At 41.9% G+C, this 20,155-nt stretch overlaps 1 protein-coding gene across 5 annotated transcripts; it reads left to right on the forward strand.

Moving 5' to 3' along the window:
- Positions 1-56: 56 nt before the first annotated feature.
- On the forward strand, positions 57-19,812 carry LOC118117712 (F-box-like/WD repeat-containing protein TBL1XR1). Of its 5 annotated transcripts, none has more exons than XM_035170194.2 (16): positions 57-363; positions 2,476-2,544; positions 5,725-5,828; positions 6,429-6,574; positions 6,786-7,005; positions 8,167-8,299; positions 9,803-9,944; positions 10,341-10,404; positions 10,495-10,592; positions 12,585-12,645; positions 13,003-13,124; positions 13,597-13,671; positions 13,823-13,950; positions 15,655-15,820; positions 15,915-16,016; positions 17,194-19,812. In XM_035170194.2, the coding sequence occupies exons 3-16, from the start codon at positions 5,771-5,773 to the stop codon at positions 17,218-17,220; spliced, it is 1,542 nt and encodes a 513-aa protein (XP_035026085.1). In that variant the 5' UTR covers positions 57-363; positions 2,476-2,544; positions 5,725-5,770; the 3' UTR covers positions 17,221-19,812. The 5 variants fall into 5 exon arrangements, with proteins under 5 accessions (XP_035026085.1, XP_035026086.1, XP_035026084.1 ...); XM_035170195.2 differs by lacking the exon at positions 57-363 and adding an exon at positions 576-793; XM_035170193.2 differs by lacking the exon at positions 57-363 and adding an exon at positions 576-789.
- The last annotated feature ends 343 nt before the right edge of the window (positions 19,813-20,155 follow it).

The following is a 20,155-nucleotide window of genomic DNA, read 5'->3' on the forward strand; positions in this document are numbered from 1 at the left end:
CAGTCTGAATGACTGAGCAGAGGAAGGGGGTGTCATTAATCCAGAGCTAGTGGTGACCAGACAGGCGGAAAGGAGGTGTAAGTGGGGGATGGGCGAGCTCTTGTTATGACTGGTGCTTGGCTGTGGGACAAACTTCCAGAGGAGGCCTCGGTGTGTGTGTGTGTGTTTGTGTGTGTGAGTGTGAGTGTGAGAGTGTGTGTTTTGTCTTTTTCCATCTCATGGGTCGGTTCCAGTGGAGAAACACGTCTCCGTGCTGACGTGACGGAGCAGCGGCTGGTATCCGATCATCGCTGGAGGACGGATGGTGTTTGACCGCAGGGGGAAGCAGGACGGGCTGTGTTTGTGATCGCGTCTGGAGAATAGGTTAGTCATCTCCGTGATGGCGGTGTGTCCTGGTGCTGCTCGGCGGGACTGTGGCGCGAGGGGTGTAGCCGGGTTTGAAGTGGCACAGCTCACTGTGCTGTGGTCGGTAGGGGGGGACACGATGAAGGCTGCCTCCTCCTCTTCCTCCTCAGTCGTCACGGGTTAATCATTATATTGAGCCTCGGCGAGTGGCGCTTTGAAATAACAGTGGTTACAGGCGGCTCATTTCCGCATGTCGGGTCACCCCCACTGTGTCGACTATGTGAAGCCGTTGCTGGCTTCTCACCGCCTGGCGTTAGCTTCAATATCATAACCCGGCGATAGTTTCACTGTATGTGCGAAAACTAAGTGATCCGAACACATAACACGGTCTGATGTGAACACACGAGCTGCGGAAGATATCGCCAGGCGAACAGTTTTATCCAAGTAGGTACGAGATTACAGCAACACTGTCATTAGCATAGCATGCTAGTGCTAGCTAGCTAGCTCGCTCGCTGGTTCTTTTCAGTGGGGTGTAGAGTGGCAGCGACGGGTTTACGACCCCGTCAGAGATGCTATTTAAAAAAAAAAGCTAACCACGTTTTACGGCTGAAGTGTTGTGTGTAATGAGTACGTCTGCTAACACGCGCAGGGTGCAGCACATTAGCTTGGTAGCTAACTGGCTCCGTTTGACGAAATCTCGGAGCCCGAGTGGCATGTGAGTGGACGGCTACACAACTAATGTTAACGCGCACGTTAGCCGGGGTGCTAACGCTACCTAGCTTGTGGCATTAAGCATTTGAATGGGCTGGAGAGCGGAGGAAGCCAATCACACAAGTTAGCGAGGTAAACAAGAAGAGAAGTGTTCACTTGACAGGCGCCTCGAATAAGTTACGGTGGCCGACAAAGCCTGTTCCCAGGTCCCCGCGCACATCCACTCAGTGACCCGTGACATGTGGGCGATCCTCAGCCAGCAGCGCATTGTAATGGCAATGAGTTGAATGGAGCCATTGCTACACTTAATAGATGCGGCATGTGTGCATTCATATAAGAAGGGCTGTTTGATTCGGGCTTGTATCACGGTAATAGAGCGCACTTTGACTCCGCCATTAGCACAACGTGAGCCACAGGTCTGCCTTCCTCCAACAGCGCGAGGGTTAACGGACTCCACCGTGGTCCGCTCAGCCCATTCACTGGCCCCCGCGTGTGGGGGGATGGGCAGCGTATTTCCGCTAGTAGCTTACCGTGCTATCTTGCTAATTTAGCTACCGGAAGATTAGCATGGTGACATACCTCGCTTTGGGTTTAACTTGCACGAAATCTGTCCAAGGCCCTGCGCTCGCGTAGACCGCCGATGGCGACACAAACCAAAACACTGAATGGAGCTAGATTAAACACGAGAAGGAGCAAGACGCTGCAATCCCCTGGCACCAGTTTGTGATCCATCAGCACAAGTGAGCTGTAGTTAGCAATCATCTTCTTAATCATACACCTTTTTAATAAGTTAAACTGACAGTGGCATGTCTGTGCTTTATTTACTTTATACAATACAACAAGGAAACACACTTCACCTCTAATTACAGCCCTTCAGGGATGGTTCAATCATGCACTGCTCAAATATCTGCAGACTGTTTGGGCTTCTTTTGCTGACCCAGTTTCTCGCATTGTTTTTGTGACACGCCCCTTCGTGCAATAACACTTTGTCTGTGCCGCCTTTTCACCCACTGACACATTGCTGCTAAAATGTCCCCTCTAATTGGGGCAATTTCCTTCAGCGCTGATAGACAGATACCGTCTCCCGTGACTATTTGGCAAGGCCTGCTGTTCTTGCATGTGAAAGTGTATATTTGGCAGTATTGAGGGAAAATAGGAGCAAAACCCCAGTATGTGTTGGCAAATGGTCCAAAGTGGGAAAAGCATCCCAAGCAGATCCTTTTCTTGTTTGTCAAGTTATTCTACATGCAGAATATTTCCTTATTTTCTGAACATTTGTGAGTACGTGATTTCTGCCCGGAGAAACACTGTCATCTGTTTTATTGGTACAATGTAGATATGATGTCCACCTGTGATGTTTCTTCAGTTTAATGAATGTGTTGGAGGAAGTTAATTCATTTTCTCTCCTGTTTTTCTCAGGTTCTGCGAGTTCTTGCTGAGGACAAGGGAGCTATGATGCGCCTTTTTGAAGACGTTGTGATCACATGGGTAGGGTATCTCACTAAACACCAATATTATGAAATTGACCTGATAAAGAGAATAGTCTTAGAATCAGTCAATCAAATGTTATTTGTATAGCCCATATTCACAAATCACAATTTGTCTCATAGGGCTTAACAAGGTGTGACATCCTCTGTCTTTAACCCTCAACAAGAGTGAGGAAAAACTACCAAGCAACCCTTTTAACAGGGGAAAAAACACAGAAACCTCAGAGAGAGTCACATGTGAGGGATCCCTCTCCCAGGACAGACAGAAGTGCAATAGATGCCACGTGTAAATGAGAACATCAGCAAAATAACAGTATGTAGACATGTATACATCTTAATCACATTATAATGTCCTATTGGACCTTACACAGCTTTTTGTGACCTCACTTTAAAGTAATTCCCCTTGCCTGATGATGCATGCCATGCATTGGTAAACAATGTTGATCTGACTCATAATCAGACTATGCTCTGTGACAAATAAACTGGAATTTGAATGAAATATTCTATTAGCAATTTATGTAAACATCATAATCAAAATAATGTCATATTCAGTATAAGGCCAGTAGCTAAACATTTTGCTGTCACTGATACATGTCCCAGTTTTGTAGCGTTTTGTTCCATGTACAAAAATAGTTTTGCCTCTTTCTGTGGCTGCATATTGACACTTGGAGGATCACCTCACTGTGACCCAGTGTCAAGAGTCAGGTTGAGAAAGGAATTTAGTTTTGTATTCAACGCGTGGGAGAATGGTGTACACAAATGCCTCACACAAAACCATCAGTCTTAAGCGTGTCTCAAAAAATGGCTGAGAACATGCAAAAGTTTCATCTTGAAACATCTCAAACATCCCAGTTGCTTACATAACTGTTCCTGTAAGCAAGAGTGGCGATAGGTTACCACTACAACTGTCGACATGTTAGTGTAATGGATATCTTGTCATTTTGTTTAAACAATGAGCTGAGGTTAAGTGTTGGAGACATTCTTGTTGTGGCTTCAGAGGAAGATAATGGTAAACAACATACACAGGTCCATAGTGTGGGAGCGTCTTCACTGGACTTTTTTGTCTATACATTTGATTTACTTATAAGTTGTGTTTTACACCTGTATAAACGGTTCAGATTTGTTTGGTTGTAACTCAAGGTCCATCGGTATAACTTGTTGAAGGTGTGTTAGAAACATCAAGCATGCTCTATGAATTTCTGAGGTTGTGCACAGCTCTGTGTGATACTCGTATAAGAACAATTCTGCGTCAGTGGCGTCCTCAGCTGTTCCTGTGTGCGTATAACTTGGTCAACACTCAGCGTGAGTCCTACTTTGGCACAGTTCAAATAACTGGATGTCTGGTAATGTGAGACTGGTTTATGTCGGTGAGTTTAATACTGGAATACGCTTGCATGCAGAGAGCTGTCACCCTGCTTCTCTGCGTCTCACTATCAGCAGAGACTCCAGTCAGCAGTGCTGAGAACTACGCTGCATTACATGTATATTAGCGTCTGTCCATCTGCATGCTCCCTCTCCTGATCGCCCACATGTGGCCTCTCTCTCTCCTCTGTGGGCCATTCACTTAAATGACGCCATCCCACTAAACCAGGGCTGTCAGACCCATATTCACATACTCATTAATATAGACCCCTGACATGTTTAAACTGCATCACTGTGTGGGTCTGAATGGAGTAATTGTTTGAACAGATATCCACCATATAGCCTTCAGTGTGTGTAATTTACAGCTGTGAATGTGGAGGTTGATGCTTTTGTTTGATCCACTTTCAAACGTGACACCGTAATCTTTAATGTTAACCAAGGGACCCTGAAAAGAAATGGCTCGTTGTTTAAACCTAGCTTCGGCCGAGCGAGCTGCTAATGAGGCTGTCCAATCCTATCTTGTCACACCTGCAGCTGGAAATAATGTAACTTGACAAGATTCAGTCCGTGAGGTGAGGACGGGTCATGTTCCTCCTGAGTCGAGTTAGCAGCTAAAACACTCCCTTGGAGAAAGAAGCTGTTTGTCTTTTCTGAATAAATGAATTATATGTCAATAGTGGTGTGTCGGTGTTCTTGATAGAGCTAACGATCAGTGCTGAGGTTCATCAAACATTAAAACATATTGGACGAGATGTCAGCATGATGAATTGGTCGAACTATTCGCGTAAGGAAGCTCTGACCCTGTTCACCGCTGCTGCGTCACTTGCATGGTTATGACATTTTGCTGGCACTCTATGAAAGTGGACTAGTATTAGATAAGCCCAAGTGTTATATCAACATGATTATGGTGCACCTTAACAATAGCAAACATGATTGTTGAAGCCATGTTGTGTTATGTCATTTACTGTTGCTATGTAAGATTTTCTGGTTGTTTCAAGCCATGTGCTGTATTCTACTGGTTGTGCTTCGCTGTGGGAAACATTCGCCATCAGGACTTGTTGGGGATTGCTGAAGGGCTTCTATTAGATTCCAGGCCTCTTGGTTTAGTTGGTCTTGGATTTCAGCCTCTGGGATGCGGTAGGAGGCATGTTGACTTTTTCAGTGGGCCGGCACGATGGAAACAGTAGAGGTTCTGTCCCTCATCCAGACCCCTTGTTTATTTCCACAGTCCCGTTCAAACAGTGCGGGTTCTGCATGAATAAATGTGGAGGCTGGACACGAGCTGTACAATCTGTTTTTGCTGAGGTTTAAAGCCAGTCTGTTCTAGACATGTTTGGTCCCAAATATCCCGCCTAGGTAATTATTCCCAGTTGTAGGTTAATGAATGGAAAATGTTACCCTGCCTAGAGCCAGGAGGTTCCTGCATCCACCAATCGGAGAGACAAACAATATATCATTACTTATCAAATGGCAAATCACAATTTATTCTAATTCCCCTAGTCTGAAGTTGCAAGATGTAGGTAAGGCTCGATGACATGTTTATTCTCTCTTCCTCTTCTCTGTTTTCATCATGTGTGCCAGTTTGGGAGTTAGCTCGTAGTGTAACACCATCCTCAGTCTGTGTGTGGTGACACTTCTCTTTTTCACCTGGCTCAGTGCCACTGCATGTCCTCTTCCTTTGGAGTATCCATGTTATGTTTCTGTGTGATGTGAATGCTCATAGGTAATGAAGATACTTTGAAGATACAAGTCAAAGTTATTTTCAGCTCATGTCTGTGATGTGTAACACCACGTCATGCTCTGTGGTTTGTTTTTACAGGCTCCTATGCTGTGCTGACCCAATGGTTTGATCACCAGGACTAAAAATGAGCATAAGCAGTGATGAGGTCAATTTCCTGGTTTACAGATACCTGCAAGAGTCGGGTGAGTTGCACTAGCTTTAGTACATTAAATTATTTTAAATGAAGTATTGTTATACTGCTGAACATGTCTCCCTGGTATTGAACTTTAAATCCATTCTTCTCATTGATTTTTATATAAAGATGGACGACACGACTGCCCCCCAAAAGTACAGCCAAAGCTTTTCGATCGCCACCTAGTGGCTGGCTGCCATATAGGTCATAAATCCCACCTCCTCCGTGTAAACAGTTGGGACATGGGCCACCCAAAAAGTCAAAGTAGACGTTAAATGCATTTCAGATACTTTAGATAGTTCTTATCACACTGATGTTAGTTTAATTGTAAATTTTCCAGTAAGTTTGGTTTTAATTAGTTATTTGATGCTATAGAAACGGGGCGAGACATCATGACTGACTACTGTTAGGTTGAATGTGTGTATCGACAGGACCATGATACACAACGGTCGCTGCTGCACAGACTCTGACTCTAAATGTTCAAGAGGGCTGCGTTAGTATCCAGGGTATTTTAGCTTAACTTCTAGATCGTGAGAGGAAGTGGAGATGCGTCATCCATCTTTACATACAGTTTCTGTTCCCACTTTCTAAATGATCCTGCTTCCACCAGGCTTCTCCCACTCGGCATTCACCTTTGGCATAGAGAGCCACATCAGTCAGTCCAACATCAATGGAGCCCTGGTGCCCCCTGCTGCCCTCATCTCCATCATCCAGAAGGGCCTGCAGTATGTGGAGGCTGAAGTCAGCATCAATGAGGTCAGGCATCATCTTTACGCCATCAGCTACTAATTAGTGTCATTTACAAAACACTGGCAAGAAAAAGTCCACTATCAGCGTTATGTTTTGACTCAAGTATGCCTGTATGCCAAAATGTTACTTTGCTGACTTATAATGATCTCAATTAGCAATAAATCTCTTCTTACATGAGCAAAGTCTGGTTATATAAAGCTGCATGTTTTCTGTGTAGGACGGAACCTTATTTGACGGGCGGCCCATCGAGTCGCTGTCCCTGATCGATGCCGTGATGCCAGATGTTGTGCAGACCAGACAGCAGGCCTACAGGGACAAGCTGGCCCAGCAGCAGCAGGCGGCAGCAGGCAGTTGCAGCGGCACAGGACCCCAGGGAGGCACGAAGAACGGAGAGGGTGCCGCCAATGGGGAGGAAAACGGATCCCACGCCTTAGCCAGTAAGCTAGCTCATGGTTGTTCAGCCTCTGAATCAGCACCTTAGCAAAGATCTGTGTTTTCTTGTGTTTGGTCACACAGGAGGAATCCTTTTGTTTCGTGATCTTATGCAGGATTTTATTTTGGAACTAAATGCTGTGGCATCAAGATTAAAGTTTATGTGGAACTATGCAAGCTGTCTGGGATAGTCTGACACTGAGAGTTATATAAAGGATGTAATGTAGGATAATACCGTAGCAGAAAGTTGGCACATTTATATATAAAATACAGAAAAAAATAATATATGAAATTATATTATATGATGGAGAAAAAAGTAAACTGATAGGACTAATCCTGTTTCTAATTGTGACTAAAATGCTATAAAAGACTTAAGTCACATTTTATTCCGTAGAGTTAAATCCAACCCCTTTTTATAACCAGTTCGTTAACGTATGTGTGTGAGTGAGTGTATGAGAGAGTTGTTCACTTCTTTTCTTAGGATGTTTTAATCACAATAATACACTGGGCCTCAGAATTAAATGCTGCTGAGGGGTACTCACAGGCTTATAGCATGAATTTATAGCATCTAACATTGGCTTGATAACGCTTATGTTACACTCAGCGCCCACCTTGTGGGCACACTGTGTTTTTATATACACTCTTGGCCTTTCAACAGTAGCATAGTGTGCACTGTAATGCCACAGCTGTCATCTGTTCAGGCTGGTATTCGCTCAGTGCAGCACTGTTTACTTGACTCCTCAAGAAACACTGGCGTCGCTAGTCTGTTTGGATTAACAACATTAGACGAAGTAAGTGGGCTGCTGTGGGACTGAAGCTTTCTAGGAAATTAGATGATGTCAAACGTTGTTAAAAAATAATCCAGTTTGCTTGTTAGTATATTTTCCTGATCTACAAAGCATTACCGTGGGAAAGTTGGTTATTCATTTTAAAAAGTTTAGACCATTTTACTGGAAACGTGATTCATTACATCTTGCAAGGTTTTCGTAGGGACTTAAAAACCCTATAATTTCATATTCTGAATTCTGAATTTAAGCATTAAAAAGTCCTAAATTTGTTCAAATATTATGAGTTTGTCTTCAGAACAGTGGCACTGTCGTTTATGAATACTCTTGTACAAACCTTTGGATAAAAGTTTTGTTTGTGCTTCTCACTCCTTCCCGTAGATCACCTCGCAGAGATGATGGAGGATGATCGAGATGTGGAGATCCCCCAGAGTAAAGCCATGGTCCTGAGGGGCCACGAGTCTGAAGTTTTCATCTGTGCCTGGAACCCAGTGAATGACCTCCTCGCCTCGGGGTCAGTATCAACACATCATGCCTCTCTGTCCATGTGGTTCCTCATGCAGTGTTAAAAATAGCACGGAAAAGTGTCACTCTTCCAGGACACTTAAGACATGTAATGCATTCGATTATTTTAATAAATGTTAGTTATTTGTTGTCACTGCATTCCTAATCAAAGTCCTTTGACCCAGAATAGATTGAGTTGTTTAACTCAAAAAACCCTCCAATGAAAATCAAGTTTTATCCTTATTTCCCTTTGGCGTTTTTTAATTATGATACAAGACAAATCGCTGAAATCAACAGTCAATGCCCTTTCTGAGTATTTTCACCTTGGAACTGCAGTTTAACAATCACACCCAGACACCATCATAGACATAGTCTCATTCACATGTATCCAATATCAGCAAAACATAATTATCTGTATTGTAGAGAATTGTCCTGATACATCGATTTTGAAGCAAGGGCTATGTTACCACTACTTACTCCATAGCTGATCAGGCCAAACCACATTTAGCATTTTATTGTGTTCTTGTTTTACACATTAAGACACCACCCACGGAAAAATCTTCTAAAACCTAATGGCTTACAACCTGAGGGCTTCCTGAAAAAAATATATTTCTAAGGGTCTGAAACAGATATACATTTTTATTGTAAATCATTGACTTTGCGCTAATATATATTGACATTTAAAAAAGAAAACCAATAAACCTGTGTTGAATATGTTGACAGAAGGTCTTGTGGTTTCCAGTCATGTCCAGTTTTCAGGACAAAGGCAATGATTAACAAAGTCTTTTTAAGCGTTTTAACTTTCAGCTGCCACCTGGTTTTTATTTACTGTTTTTATCTGCTTCAGACCATGAGAAATTCGAGTTTTAGTGACCATAAAGTCAACTACAGTAAATTTACTTAGTGACCCTGTAATGGCGTTGCACTGTTAGACAGATCAATCTTTACAGCTGGTGAGGGTGAAACTTACTGGCCAATTTCCTCCGCCTCCTTGTAACCAGCTTCTTTAACAACCATTGTCTGAACTGCGACTTCAAAAACATTTGAGAAGGCTGAAACTGCCAAAAAACACAACAAAAATATTTCCCCATCATGCATTTCTCCTTCCCAGCTTGTACTTTAGGTGAATTTCAATGAAGGTCATTAGTCTTGTGTCTTGAAAACAATGACATCATAAAAACCGCATCTTGCATCAGATCTTAGTGGTTTAAATGCACAGGTCTGTCCGCAACAAATCGTCTCACCGAATCAGTTTCCTCCTGAGAGGATAACGTGCATTTACATCTCTTACCACTCCTCCCCACTGTGTTTGGCCCTGTTTAAACCTCACATCATATGTCTGAAGAGATCCTATCACAAGTGCACAGCTGTATGTCAGTTCACACCTGGCTTTAGAATGTCTGTCCACATGCATCTCAAGTGAGCACTTGTGATCTTATCTCCCTTTGCAATTAAACACACACATCATTGCTGGTTGCAAAGACCAAATGTTTTGTTTTTTTGTCTCGGGCAGGTCCGGAGACTCAACGGCACGGATCTGGAACCTGAGTGAGAACAGCACAGGTGGATCCACCCAGCTGGTCCTGAGGCACTGCATTCGGGAAGGAGGCCAGGATGTACCCAGCAACAAAGATGTCACCTCACTAGACTGGAATGTGAGTGTGTGTGTAGTACAGTAAGATTGTGTGCGTCGGCTCAACGGAGTGCAGATTTGTAGTAATCTAATCTAGTGCCGTGTGTGCATGCCTGTGGCCACTACTTCTGCTCAAGACATTCCTTCTAACCAGATCTATGGGAGAGAGTCACTCCCACAGCAACAGGCCTTTTATGCTGTTCAGCCTGAGTAGTGCAAGTCAATGCACAACACCACATCAGCACTAATATCTTATCTTTCATAAAATATTTATTAATCAGAAGAGCCTCATGAATATGGATGGTGGAATTTATCTGTGCAATATGGAACAATTCTTAACCAAAATATGCAAATTAAAGTGAAAAAGATTTAATGCGACTGACTGCAGATGAATAAAAAACATTTTTGTCTCTTTCAGAGTGAGGGAACGTTGCTAGCAACAGGTTCATATGATGGCTTTGCTAGAATATGGACAAAAGATGGTAAGACTTAGCATATATTACAGCGATCTATTTGTGGTCAAATGTTTTTGTTGTCTTTCTAAGTGGCATTGGGTTCTTTTATATTTTCAGGTAACCTGGCCAGTACCCTGGGTCAACACAAAGGTCCTATATTTGCACTCAAGTGGAATAAGAAAGGAAACTTCATCCTCAGTGCTGGTGTTGACAAGGTAAAGCCTGTTGATTTTATCTGTGGTTTTGAATAAGCTCGTTGAATACCCATGGGTTTGGGAGCAGTGCAGCTTTTCCAAAATATGAAAGTTTCTTGAAACGTTATGTTGTTATTGTCTCATGGACCCCCTGAAATATTTCCATCTAATCTTAACCTCCTTTAGACAGGATGAAAGCAGCATTTCCTACTGGTTTGAACGTTGGCGCTGTTGTCATGAAGATCACATCGTTTCCCAACTAACTCATCTTTGCTCATTTTAGAAAGGCCTCCAGCAGAAAATATGATCTTTGATACAATTTTCAGACAAAGATTCATAGATGCAGGGGTGGAAAAAACGTATATTTACTTTTGTTTCTTTGTATTTGTACTTTTGCGTACTTCTCTTAATTTACAGAGTAAATCCTGACAGAGTAAGAGCACCATCAGACTTACTTGAATGTTTCAGTGTCTCTACAGAGAAGAGCATCAGCAAATACTGTGTTGCCTAGCAATGTAGTGTTTTCTGTGTTGGTTGGCTGCAGCCACTGTGGATTGTTGTTTATACATCTCCTTATCTGTTGCTTTCTTCTGCTGTTAGTTCTAAGAAGTGACAGCTTATTTGATTTCTTTAGCTTGATATTGCTCTCTAATACCTGCTATGGAGACTGGTAATTAACAACTACCAGTTGTATGCACAGGTTTCAAAATGCCTGACTGGAATTTATTGGTTGTTTTCAGTACAATTCTCATCTGCAACAAGAACAGGCATATATGCATTGAAATACCATGAAAATACCAGGGCATGTACACTTACTGCAAATATTATTGTCTCCGATCTTCATCAATACAAATACAAATAAACGTCCACAAATGATAGAAAAATACACTTCAGATTTTACCTGATAATTATTTTATTTAATCTAAGTTTTCTTCAGTATCATAAGCAATTGAGTGGTAGTCGTCAATGTCATCCATGGGTACATTGCAAACCAGACCGGCTAATGGTTGATTCTGCGTATGTTTAGCTGGAAAATTATTTTCAAAATATAAACAAATATATGCTATAAAAAGGGCTCTCGCATGAAATACCAGTACATACTTGTAGCTGACATTGCAACGGTATATTTGATAGTAGATATGAAAGGTAGAGGGACAGACGGAAGAGTAGTTCACAGAAAAAGAGAAATTCGCAACTCATAAAGATGACTGACTGAATCCCCTCCACCTCCCCTAGAGAAATATATCCAGTCTGCATGGGGCTGTACTTTTCTATATTACCTGTAGGTCAAACAAGGCGTTACACAGGGAGGTCACAGGTTTATTCAGGATAGGATATTAGTCGATCAGTTGCATTGGAGGGTTGAAATTGTACAGAAATGTGTAATGGTTTAATAGGTTGGTGTTTTTTCTTTATGTCTACTAAAGCACTTGTCGAAGATGAACGGTTTTCCAAGATACAACTTTCCTAAGATGTTAAAGGCAACTTTTCATGGGTATTTCAAATTCTATTTTGTTGGGTCACTATTTGCTCTCGAGGATTAGAGAGTTGGAAAAAGTCTTTAATAGCTAATGTTCACTTGAGAGCTGTATTCTGAAATGACGCTGTGGATTTTAGGTTGTAGTTAGCACTGAAAAATTCAGCCAGACAATAATCGATAATGGAAGAGAGACAAAATTACAGCCAGAGGTAGCAAATAAATGAAAATGATCTATGCGCATCAGTTATGGTAAGGTGTGATGCATTTCCATCAAACTGAGATCTCTCTCGAAGTTGTCACAACAAACCATTCATGGACATTGTGCAACATTGCCATCTAGTGTACTAAAATCTAACAACACACCATGTCACCTACAGGATAGGCTGCACATTAATACTCAAGCGCAGTTGTCTTGCAGGTATAAAAAGGCCTGAGGTGTCTCTATAAACATATATATATGATTGTGTGTGGGTAATGTAAACTGTGTTTAAGTAATGATAAATAATGGAAATATCCTCTCCCCCCCCGCACAGACGACAATTATTTGGGACGCACACACGGGAGAGGCAAAGCAACAATTTCCTTTCCACTCTGGTGAGTAACAAGACTCTTCATTCAACGGTTTCTGTTTTCAGACCTTCTGCCACAGCTCTATTTTTTTTCCGCCATCAAATCTTTCAACACATAGTGACTGATACCTTTGCCTCTGTCATATTCAACGTTTCTGAACAGCAGCTCTTTCTCTGTGACACTGTTTAGCTTGTTGGAGTGTGACAGTAACAGACCTGACCCTCTAATGTACTATCTGCACTTATAGTGTTGTTACAGATTGAGTGTGGCAATAAGAAATCTTCTATCGGTCAATCATATACGCATGTTGTGCTTTCTCATGTCCTGCTTGTACATGTCAGCGCTGCCGCAGCCCTTAGCTCTGTCTCTGCCTCCCAACAGCACCTGCTCTGGACGTAGACTGGCAGAGCAACAACACGTTTGCCTCCTGCAGCACGGACATGTGTATCCATGTGTGTAAGCTGGGTCAGGACAGACCTGTCAAGACCTTCCAGGGACACACGGTAAGACATGAGTGTTCTGCGTGTGTGGAGGAGTGGAAATGAAAAGACAGACCAAAGTTACAGTTTTCAGAACAACCTCTTTAAACTGATTATCACATCGTGTTTATGAGCTGAAACAAAACTGATTATGAAAAACTATTTGACTCATTTTGTAAAGACCTGCCAACATACATAGTGTAATGTTTTCTTAAGAGTTCTATTTTAATCTTAAAATTGGTTTATTGTCGATATGAACATTTAAAAAAACGATCACATAATAAGTTCGACTTTTCTCTATATTTTGACTTTATTCTTAAAAAAGTGCTTGGCTCTAACACTTTATCGTAAAACCATGTCAAACTTGAGACCTAGTTTTAGAAGTTAGTTATCAGGATGCATGGAAATACTGTATAATGTTTCTAAATTAGCTGTTGCCTGTGTTCACCACAACACATCTGTGTTTTGTTTCTAACCCCCTTCTTACTCGCGACAGAATGAGGTCAACGCCATCAAGTGGGATCCCACTGGCAGCTTGCTGGCCTCCTGCTCTGATGACATGACGCTCAAGGTCAGTTCACACAATGCACAATAAGTGAATGTCACCTAATGCCCGAGAAAAGTTAGAAATCAGCCTCAATCAGACATAGTTTGAAGAAAAGTGTTTTGTATTATGTTTGTAGCAAACTTAACAGCTGCTTCTTTATCATCACCTCACACAGATCTGGAGTATGAAACAGGACTCGTGTGTACACGACCTCCAGGCTCACAATAAAGAAATCTACACAATCAAGTGGAGCCCCACAGGCCCCGGGACCAACAACCCCAGTGCGAACCTCATGTTGGCCAGGTAAGAAAACAACAGCAGTAGATGAGCACCAGTTTCACTTTTCTTCTACTTGTGTCATTTGACTGGACTGTTACAGGGTAGTTTTCTGTTTATAGATACAAGATGAAACCAAAAGTATGAAATCCTACAATCTTAAATTTAGAAGAAGAAAAAAAAAGAAGCTAATAACAAATAGTTTTCTTTGTTAGAATTATTAGGTGATATAAGGATGCTTGATAAATTCAGGTGTTCTGTGTTAAAACAGATTCTTTACTGCCTCACTCTGGTGAGTCGTTGATACAATATCGCGACCTTGCCGCAAACTTTTTATCTTTTTTTCAGGGGGCAGAAAATGTGGGAAATTTGTAATAACTTGTTTATATTTTCTGTCCTCTGATCAGATCAGTCACAGTCCTATTCCATAAAATACCTCATCAATAAAATACCTGACAATTATTTTAGGGTTTTGACTGATACAGTTTTTAGGTTTGACTTGTCATACTAAGGTTGACCTGGATTCATCTGAGGAAACCGCTCAGGGGCCAGAGTCTTGCTTTAAGCACACAGCCACCTTCAGTAAACTTCAGATGCATCATGAAGTACGCCTCTGAAGTCACACATTATCTCTGCCTGGATTTATTTGTCTTTTTTTAAATAGAGCCTGATCAATGTGTCAGTCAACTGGTAAAAATCAGCATTGATGTTTGCAGTTATGAAAACTTTTGTTTTACAGACAATGCAGACAAAATGTGTATTTAGGTTTACATTTTACATAAAAAAAAAGTATGTTTATTTTCTTAATTCAAGTCCTGTTTATATGGTTTGATATTTAATGTATAGTTATTTAAAGTAAAGCTTATGGTCAAACAGTTAAATGTGGAGCCTCGATTACATTTTTTTTGTCACCTCCACTGGCTCCCGATCAAGGCCTGCATCAACAAACTCCTCCTCCTCACTTATAAAACCCCCCCCACGCCCTCGCCCCACCATATCTAACCGACATCCTCCAGCCCTACACTCCTCTCAGAAAGTCCTCAAACACAGGATGTCTCTCCATCCCCAACACCAAACTGTGAACCTGTGGAGACAGAGCCTTCTGTGTCGTAGCCCCCACCCTCTCTCTCCCTGCCAAAATCTGCAACGCTGCATCTCTGGACAGCTTTAAAAAACTCCTCAAACACCACCTGTTTAACGCTCCACCCTGCCATTAGTGCTGTTTATTTCTGTCCTGTTTTGTGCCAATTACTTTCTTTTCTCTTTTGTCCCCTCGGACACATGTAAAGCGTCCTTGGGTCTCTTGAAAGGTGTTATATAAATTCAAGCTAATATTAAAATGTTGTCGTTACGGTGTGATAAAGACATCTTATGAATGATAATTAAGTATTTCTAATATTAATATATCCACATCAAAAATTCTAATACTGAAATATCAATATCCGTACAATCAGTATCAGCCCCCAAAAATCTAGATAGGTCAGAATTGTCTATTTGCTTGTGAGGATTTTGTATCTGAAATATGAGATAGTCGACACAACAGTGAATCAATCATTTATATTTAATCACTCTTCTATGATGAAGCGACTAATCATTTATAATTTTAATTTATTTGTAGCTGTCATGTCCTGTTTACATGCTTTACTTTACAACTTGCTACATGGCACCTTATTTTCATTCCACTCGACACAGAGCCCACTTTAGTTTCCCTTTCTCTTCACCTCTCTCCAGCGCATCATTTGACTCAACAGTGCGTCTGTGGGACGTAGAGCGCGGCGTGTGTATCCACACGCTGACCCGCCACCAGGAGCCCGTCTACAGCGTCGCCTTCAGCCCTGATGGCAGGCATCTCGCCAGCGGCTCCTTCGACAAGTGTGTCCACATCTGGAACACTCAGGTGTGGGATCATAGCAGATTAACAAATACAGTTCTAAAGCTTTACAAAAAATAAAAAAGCTTGCAATTGCTCACATGTGTTTTTGTTTCCTCAGACGGGTGCTTTAGTTCACAGCTACCGGGGAACAGGAGGGATCTTTGAGGTGTGCTGGAACGCCACAGGGGACAAAGTAGGCGCCAGCGCGTCAGACGGATCGGTGAGTTGCGTCATACACGTAGCAGCCATTATGATCTCTGTGTACAACACTAACGCCTGCCTACGGAAATATGAACTTTGTAGGTCAAATCTGTGAATAAACAGTTTGACTCAGGCAAATGGCCGCTAAATGGTAATGGTGTGTGGCCAAACTTAAAAGTTCAGTTTCACTTCTGCTGCAGATAAATTTAGGGGTAGATTCATGACACAGGGCTTCCTTGTTTCAGTAATAGGAAACACACACACACACACATGGCTAAAACCACAGTCACGTGAGATTTTTGACTAATCCAAGAGTGTGTCAACTCAAAATGTGAGGCAAGCACAGCAGCTTGGCACGAAGCCTGTGATCAGGGAGGTGACTGCAGACACTTAATCAGTCAGTTGTCTCTGCTTGAGCAAAATTGAACTTTGAAGCCATTCCTTTGTTTGCCAAGTAACACTGACATCATTTAAAAATGTAATGTGGGAGAAAATGTCCATTTTGGCACAAACTCTTTGACATGCTGTTGGCAGCAGGTACTTGAGGACTGGCCAGGGTAGGAGAATAGTATAGAGGGGCCCTTAAAGAAAACCTGCATCACTGTTCACACTGCAGCACAGTAGCTCATAGCTTAGACACACTTTGAGGTGGCTTTGGATCAAGTATCTGAATGTCAATAAGCTGTTGGTCCAAAATCCGGTTCTCAACTCAGCCAAACAGAGGAACAGAGGACATTTGATGTGGGAAAATGAATGAAATTCCTTAATAAAGCTGAATGTGCATCAGTGTCTATATTTATGGACAAGACAAAGGTTGTGTTTAAATATTCGACTCTTATTCCACACAATCATTTGGTCTCATCAAGTCACAGCATGACAATTGATGCTCCTCAGTCTTTATCTGTTTTCAGACATGAATTCAGGAAAATCTCCTGAGAATTTGGTCTGGACATTTCTGGACTTTGCCTTTCACAAATGAACAACACAGCAGGAGATTGTTCGGGTTAGACACAACAAGAGGAAATTGTCCAGAATATTCTGGCGAGGGCTGGCACCTGGGTAGAGCCGGCAGGAGGCAGGACATGATGTTTAAATTCTGCGGAAATGCCGTGTATTTGTCTATCAACACAAGCATCAGGCCTCCCTTGGGGAGTTTGTAGCTTTGTGTTTAACTCTCCTCCTTCCTGTTTTTCCAGGTTTGTGTATTGGACCTGAGGAAATGACACTCGTCTGGGGGGAGCCGTGGACCGACTACGAATGTGTACATAGCCAAACTGACTGACTGTCCCTGCCTGTCCGGCACACTGCTGTAGTCCCATCAGATGCGATGGCCTGTCATTACAGCCCCACCCCCCGCCTCTCTCTCTCTCTCTCTCTCTCTCTCTCTCTCTCTCTCGCTCTCTCTCATGTACACACAAGGACCAAAACCTTTGCCACACAAAGTTGTTATGCACAGGTCTCTGTGGCCACGCCCAAGACCTGCAGGAAGAAACATTAGATCACTCAGTATAACCATGTCGGACCCATCGTACACAAACCAAAACACCAGGATTCTTCTTGCTTTGCTCTTTTTATCCTTTGTACCAGGTTTATAAAGATGCTTGTTTTCTGCTGGCCTGTGCATATTGCACACGTCTGGTGTCCTGTGGACATTGTTGTGTTGAATTTGGATTTTACGGATCTCTGTAGGTTTTATATGACGAGTAGGTTGGGAGAGAAGGGAGGGGCTGGGGTGTGGGAGTGGTTTGTCTTTTACAGTGGGTGTTCGAAGCTGTTCATTGGGCGATCCGCTCATCTTGTTCTTGGCATTCTGTCAAGCTCAGAAGATGAAAGCATTGACAATTTTTCCGACTGTCTTTACAAAGTGTGAAGCAGTCTGTCAAACAGTGAACTGTCCTTTGTTTTTTTTGCAACTTTAATCCTCAAAAATGGTTTTCAGGTGTTAATTCATCAGGTTAATATGAATCTCTAAAGAATTCAAAACCTCTGCGGCTGTAACTTCATGTTGATATCATGTTCTAACAGTGTGCTGAATGTGTGGACAGCTTGAGGTTCACGTCATTGAAATAGAGCTCGTAAAAACACGGCCGTGCTTTGTGTGTCATCAGTGAAGTAATGTGGCACAGTAATGGCTTATTTTCTGGCATCTGTCTAGTTTCTGGGATGTGTAGGGAAAGGGAGGGAGGGAGAGAGATGCAGGAAAACAAGTCCATAACGGCATGAATTCATCTGACGTGAAATAATTATTAGTCATAATTGTGCGTGTTTCTTCCGTTAATAGCTTGTTGCTATCCAGTGCTGGAAGATAATCAGAATAAGTTGGTCTAGTTGTGTCCCATTTCCTCTGCTTAGTCATTAAAACAACACGGCATCATCCGCAGTATCACTTCTTCTGGCGGCACAGGATCCTTTGATCGCACCTTCATAAAAACACGACTCAACATTTGCTCACATGACGACAGCGATTTGACGACTCTGGATTTCCTATCAGTTTGTCGTGTCGAGTGTTCGCAGTCAACTTGGAGTCTTCGTTCCACTTTCACTCTGTAACGTGTGCAGCTTTTCATACCCAGTGTCGAGTACACACTACAGTCCTTGGTTTGCTGTTGTCAGGCAGTTTTTGCCCAGCATTACTACACACACACACACACACACACACACACACACTCTGGAGACGGGCTGTGTTCAGGCCTATGCACAGATAGACAGTGCTTTTGTTTGTAGTGTTCAGAGTTGCCGTTTTGAGGCAGTTCTGCGCTTGCATATGACTTGATGTAACATGGTATCTGCATATAATATATATATAAATATATATATCTGTGCTATCACAGGGGATTCTTTTGTATGCCACTCGTGTGCTGAGGGTGGATTTTAAAGTAACTTTTTGAAGACGCTTGAAATACAGTATGTGATGTTGCTGTGCATCACCCGAGGTCGTGACCATGAGGTTTTGTTTTTTATAAAATACCATTAAACAGTCATAGCGAAACAATAGAGCAGCCCCTTTTAAAGGGTCTTTTTTTGTTCTTCCTCTGCACTTTAGGCTAAAAATTGAGAAACAGGAAGATGTGTTTATTCAAGCCATCACAGACGCATCTAATGTTTGAAATGCTCTTAAAAATGAATCAGCTGAAAGTGTTGCAGCGACAGCGGGGAAACAAGGGTAACTAGTGTCCTGTCGGACTCCTGGATTAGGTCGAACCCAGCCAACTTCATGGCATTCCAGGTCTCATCCCGTAGCCATGGAAAACATCAAACATACATCATCAGACATTTTCTTTAGAATGTTACTTGTTAGAAACAAAAAAATTGTACTGAAGCTAAAGAATATTTTGAAGTTTGCTTTAATACAGTCAGCAGTGATTGGACTGTAACACAAAGACTATTTCAAATGATGTCTATGACAGTGGAATGGTATTTTATAATGGTTAGTTTTTAGATGATACGTTTTTTACACTGCATTCAAGTGTGTTTGCTATTTTTTGTTCTTACCGAAAGTACTAATGTCAATTCTATCTTTGCTATGTCGGAGAGCCCTTGAAGGTTTTGTATTTCTCAAAACTTTTGTAATTCTGATTTATTTGTAGCTATGTACTCAAAATGAACAAAAAATATAAAATTTGGATTTAATTGTTGATGTGTAACACAGAACCTGTAAATACCAATTTACATTTTTTTTTTTTGTGTTGTCTTTGCCCTCACTTACGTTGTACTCTTCTCTCTCACTCACATGGTTGCTGTCTGCAGCCTCCTGATCTGACTGTTGTAATATCACTCAGATCTCAAGGTCTAGAATAAAATCTATTTTGATAATATCAGCGTGTTCAGTCGTTGGGTTCACTCTGCTGCACTAACTGTCTTTACTCAGGGAGTAAACCTATGCATGGGAAGGACAAACCAGTATACACTATGTTAAAGGTCATGTATGCACACCAAACACATACGGGTTGTATTAACCAGAATAATACTCTGAGTAAGACACTGCCATGTAAGCAGTGTTTTCGGATTCAACCCGAATAACGTCAGACTCAGATTAATATATACAGTAATCTAATTAAAATTTGGATTATACTGATTCAATGTGCAATATATAGACACATGTACGTCTCAATGACATTGTAACATTCTATTAGAGCTTTCACAGCATATGGCAATAGC

Source organism: Hippoglossus stenolepis, chromosome 11 (assembly GCF_022539355.2).
Source record: "Hippoglossus stenolepis isolate QCI-W04-F060 chromosome 11, HSTE1.2, whole genome shotgun sequence".
Classification (NCBI taxonomy): domain Eukaryota; kingdom Metazoa; phylum Chordata; class Actinopteri; order Pleuronectiformes; family Pleuronectidae; genus Hippoglossus; species Hippoglossus stenolepis.